Below are 5,413 nucleotides of genomic sequence, written 5' to 3' on the forward strand. Positions count from 1 at the left end.
ACTCTAATTTAGTAGTTGACATTGTTTAATTCCTTTTCAAATTAAAAAGCATTCATTCTCTGCTGGAATGCAGAGCATTTGACATGTCGCAATTTCTGTTTACATTGTCTTTTGAAGGAGTTGGTTGATTTTGATGAAATAAAGAAAGCTAATAAAAAGGTATCAAGATAAAGTATCAAATTGTTTTATGTGGCTAGGGAGATGACTCAGTAGGAAAAGTGCTTGTCACACAAGCCCAAGAACCTAAATTCTACAGATTCCCACAACTCAGGTAGGCTTGGCACTGTGACACATGTCTCTAATCCCATCGCTCCTACGGTAAGATGGGAGGCAGATAAGCGAATTCATGAACACTTGCAAGCCAGATACTTTGGCATTTGTAGTGGCCAATCACAGAAAAAAAGAGAAAGGGAGAACAAGTGAAGGGAGAGATTGTCTCAAAATATATTAGAAGGTGAGGATACTTGAAGTTGCCTGAAAAGATGGATGAACAGATCAAGGCACTTGCTGTAATGCCGCAAGACTTGAGTTTGCTCCAAGGACCCGTAGGAGAATTTACTGCTGCATACTATCATTTTTATTTCACATAGACACCAGCGCATGTGTGGGAGTGCATGCACATACATATACATACACACCATACATGCCAAGGTAGTGAATAAGTACTAATTTAAAAATAAATACCAGTTTTCCCTATTAAAATGCAACTTTTGATCATATAAATTATGATTTGTAATCTGAATAGTTGATAAAATAAAATATGATGTTATTGAAATGTTCTGATAGGTAGCAACAATAAATTGCTTCCATTTTGAGGAATCTCAGTCTGGAAAAGCAAAGACATAATCTCTTCTGACCAATATTTTGTCACTTTGTACAACACAGTTGTACTAGTACTCCAAGAATAGAAAATATGCTTCTGTGATAATTTATTAGTACACAGAAAGTAAAGTGTACAAGCCAATGTACACTCTGGGTAACATCTATAATCATTTAAAGCAAGTGCTTATGGAGAAATTGCAAGTTTCTTTGTTCAACATTGAAGAGAGAGCCATAATATGGGTACCTGCGCTATGTTTCCAAACACAAAAAAGCTCTCCTCTGGATTAATGACAGTAAAAGAACCTGAAAAACGTATATGCCTTTAAATGGATTATTATCAAAATTAACTTTTCCCTAGCCAAACATCTTTAAGCTTGTTTACATTTAGGTGTGGAAGGACCAGAAAAAAAATAGAGAAACCATGGTCATGGGAGAGAGGAAATGGATAGTAAATGTAAAGACAATTGAGAAATGTATACTGGATTTATCAGCGTGTATTAAAAATGACCATTAAACACCGCAAGCCCTCCATCTAGAGCCTCATTATCCACTTCACACAAAGAAAAGCACTACATTACATATCTATAATTTAAATAAAATCACAAAGTTCAAAATTCACTGTATTTGGTTTTGTTATCTGAAGTAGTGATCCCTAGTTTAATGATCATCAAATGAATTCAATATGCACCCCAAATTCCTGGATAATTTGCATACAGAAAAGCAATTTTATGCCAAAGATGTTTACACTTAAGCAATAAAATCTGTGCCTCGGCAAAGTTCTACTATGCAGAACACAGGATACATGCAGAGGTTATTCTGTATGTTTCTTCTCAGAATCTGACTGTACAATGTGACCTTTAGTGAAGGCTGGCATTATGTACAGATATTTTGATATCTCAATTGCATGAAAACACTCTTTAATCATTCGAAAGCAGTGACCTGTCTCAAGTCATATATGTATAAAACACAAGTCGAATCTTTCAAATCAGTGAAGAGGGGGGAGCAGCAGAAGAGACATTACGTAGCATTGCACTAGCTTCATTGAACACCATAGCCAGAGAGGAGCTATAGAGCACCTCGGTCTGTAATGAAGACCTTTAATAGGGAAGATAAAAATAATGAATAACTTCATTTCTTAAATTTAGATTTCTCTTTCACAAATGTGCTTTTAGCTGAACTCCGTTCCATACACCTGAACAATCATAAATTTCTTCACATGGCCCTATCTGCCTTCCAGCGTCGGCTTTTAGAAAGTCTACCAGGACAAGTCACATGAAAAATGTATACTCCTACAAAGAAACTTTTTTTTTTAACCAAATGACTTGTTTCACTTGTTAGAAAAGAGAAACTAACAGGGTTTTCCTTTTTTTCCCCCTTTTTAAATATATCTGGTAGCAGGAAGAGGTTTTCAGTTACTCGACAGCTACACCTTATCTCCCTGCAATTCTCTCAGGCAATGCAAACACGTTTTGTGTCCTTTCACAGTGCAGTTCACTTGGAGACAAAAGCAAGAAGAATTTGTTTCACTTGAGCTATTCCCTTTTAACATATGCTTTCCAGCTGACTAAAGTTATCTTTTAAATTGTAACAGTCAAAAGGGCACTGGCCATAACCATGAAGGTTGTTGCAGATTTTTTTTTTTTTTTTTTTTTTTTAGCCTTTTAGTGTTTAATAAAGGGACAGGAATTTTTAGTGTAATTTGTTCATTAACGAAGTATTCGCATCTTTCTCTGTACATTCATAGTCCTACAATTATCTACAAATTAACTGTATTAAAAGATACCTGATTTTACAATATCATGTTCAAAACTACCTCTTATGAAATATGACCACTGGAGAGAAAAGAACTCTTATGTTGCTATTCTAAATAAGAATATCTCATTGGCCTTGCTGTTAAAAGAACAATAGAAGACTAATTAGCTCAGCTATGTATTAGTCCCAGTGAGGGAACCCTAAAGCCCACAGTAATTTTGACACAGATGTATGCCACTTGATACCTTTATTATATGCTAATGATATTTGACCAGGAAACATAATAAAAACTTTTTGAAAAAAAAATCAATTAGAACAATTTTACTTTTGTGAAAAATGCATGCTTTATAGTCACTCTAAATCTTCCTAATTTATTTTTTTTGCTAATTTAATTATGCCCTGTGTCTCTATTTTATGCATCTATCAAACATGCTTGATATCTTTAAGTGACCATTTGTGATGCATAAAAGGATATAGAAATGTATATGGTCAGCTAACAAAAAACATGGTTTTCTTAGTTTTTAAAAGTATATCATATCTTCCCTGTCTTGAAAAGAATTTCAGCAAAGGTACAAATGTAATGAGTGAATTACGAAAGGGAGCTTTTGTTTGGTGGTGGTGGTGGTGGTGGTGGCGGTGGCATTGGTGATGGTGGTATTGGTGTTGTTGGTGCTGGTATTTGGTTTTAGCCCAGATCAGAAATATAGGATAAAGCTTTAGAGTCATCAAGTATGTATCCAGATCCATATTTGTTGGGATTAATCAACAGCTTTCTCTAGTTGTTTCCCAATTTTGTTTATTCTGCTAACTTAATATGTTTTTTTGGTCAGAGTCTGTTTACCAGTGAGTATTTTATATTGCATTGAGGGCCCAGTTTTTATAACATTTATGGAATATCTTAATTCTTGAAAAAAAAAAAAAAAAGAAGAAAAATGCCAAGTTCTCAGTTGTGAGGAACTAACTGCACAGCAGATATTGTTTTCAGAAACGTTCTCCATGTGCCTTGTGCAATTATATATGAAGTAAAAAAATTATGTATATCTGACAGAAAAAGACAACTGATTACAGAGAAGCCTTATCCTCAATCCCAGCTTCATCTGGGAAATGACTTAAGCAGCCCTGTAAAATACCGTTGCCTGGGTCCCATACCGAGTAATTCTCTTATAATTGTTTTATGATAATGCCTCGGCACTATGATGCTTAAAATCTCTTTGTATAATCCTGATCTTGAGCTAACATGAGAATCTCTGTTCTACATGATCGTCTCATGATGCCTACAATGAAGGAAGGAAATGTCGGAGCAACCAGCTCACAATTCAAGCTTATGAAAATACAGAGCATACCTTAAGGCCAATTCTATGTGACATACATACTCCTTCCCGTTCTGCCTGACACACTGCCATGCAATCAGTTGCAAACAAATATCCTGAAATGGCTTACTTTGCTCTTGTTTTTATAGGTTAAGACAATAGATTATTTTAAAAAACCAAATACTTAGCAAGATAACTAAGTTGAAAATCAGTAACAATGCAATATAAAGTTAAGAAGCATGAGGAATCTCTTTCCGTTCCCAGCGCAGCCTGGCTCGTGGTCCCAAGAAACATCTGAAGCGCATAGCCGCTCCAAAACATTGGATGCTGGATAAATTGACTGGCGTGTTTGCTCCTCGTCCATCCACTGGTCCTCACAAGTTGAGGGAATGCCTGCCTCTGATCATTTTCCTAAGGAACAGACTTAAGTATGCCCTGATTGGAGATGAAGTAAAAAAGATTTGCATGCAATGATTCATTAAGATTGATGGGAAAGTCAGGACTGATATAACCTACCCTGCTGGGTTTATGAATGTCATCAGCATTGACAAGACTGGAGAGAACTTCCGTCTGATCTATGACACCAAGGATCGATTTGCTGTTCATTGTAATACACCTGAGGAGGCCAAGTACAAGCTGTGCAAAGTGAGAAAGATCTTTGTGGACACAAAAGGAATCCCACATCTGGTGACCCATGATGCTCGTACTATTCGATACCCTGATCCCCTCATCAAAGTGAATGACACCACTCAGATTGATTTGGAGACAGGCAAAATAACTGACTTCATCAAGTTTGATACTGGGAACCTGTGTATGGTGACTGGAGGTGCTAACTTGGGAAGAATTGGTGTAATCACCAACAGAGAGAGGCATCCTGGCTCTTTTGATGTGGTTCATATGAAAGATGCCAATGGCAACAGATTTGCCACTCGGCTTCCCAACATTTTTGTTATTGGCAAGGGCAACAAACCATGGATCTCTCTTCACCGAGGAAAAGGAATCCGCCTCACCATTGCTGAAGAGAGAGACAAGAGGCTAGTGGCCAAACAGAGCAGTGGGAGAAATGGTCTCTAGGAGACATGCTGGAAGAAGGATTTGTCCCCTTCTTACTACAAGCCTTTCTAGGCAACATGCTAGATTAAATGGCATGACGAAACAAACAAACAGAAAAAGGAACATGTGGAAGAAAATCTGCTCATTCTAACACGATCAAAAGTTACCTATTTTCTGGAGTGTCATCATCTCAGAAGATACAGACATGAGGGCTGGGAAGATGACTCAGCCAATAAAGGACATGCTATGGAAGCATAAGCCCCTGAGTTCCTATTGCTCCCTAACCCCCCATCACGTGCCCACAATTCCATCAATGAGGAAGTAGACATAAGATCTTTGACCTTGGCAGTCCAACCACCATTTCTGGAAAAAACTCCTGCTTTAATAAGAGCCCGTGTCTCAAAAAACACTGGGGTTGCCTTTCAAGGAACTAAATCCATGGTTTTTCTCTGTTCTGTGCAAAAGCATATACTCAT

At 37.1% G+C, this 5,413-nt stretch overlaps 1 protein-coding gene across 1 annotated transcript; it reads left to right on the forward strand.

Moving 5' to 3' along the window:
* Positions 1–4,138: 4,138 nt before the first annotated feature.
* LOC117701814 (small ribosomal subunit protein eS4, X isoform-like) lies at positions 4,139–5,001 on the forward strand. The gene has a single exon (XM_076706296.1). The coding sequence runs from the start codon at positions 4,413–4,415 to the stop codon at positions 4,956–4,958; it is 546 nt and encodes a 181-aa protein (XP_076562411.1). The 5' UTR covers positions 4,139–4,412; the 3' UTR covers positions 4,959–5,001.
* Positions 5,002–5,413: the final 412 nt, after the last annotated feature.

The sequence above is a fragment of the Arvicanthis niloticus genome, unplaced genomic scaffold (assembly GCF_011762505.2).
Source record: "Arvicanthis niloticus isolate mArvNil1 unplaced genomic scaffold, mArvNil1.pat.X pat_scaffold_242_arrow_ctg1, whole genome shotgun sequence".
Taxonomy (NCBI): Eukaryota; Metazoa; Chordata; class Mammalia; order Rodentia; family Muridae; genus Arvicanthis; species Arvicanthis niloticus.

Coding starts and splice junctions, on each gene's coding strand:
- LOC117701814 (XM_076706296.1), top strand. CDS start 4,413: ATGAATGTCATCAGCATTGACAAGACTGGAGAGAACTTCCGTCTGATC.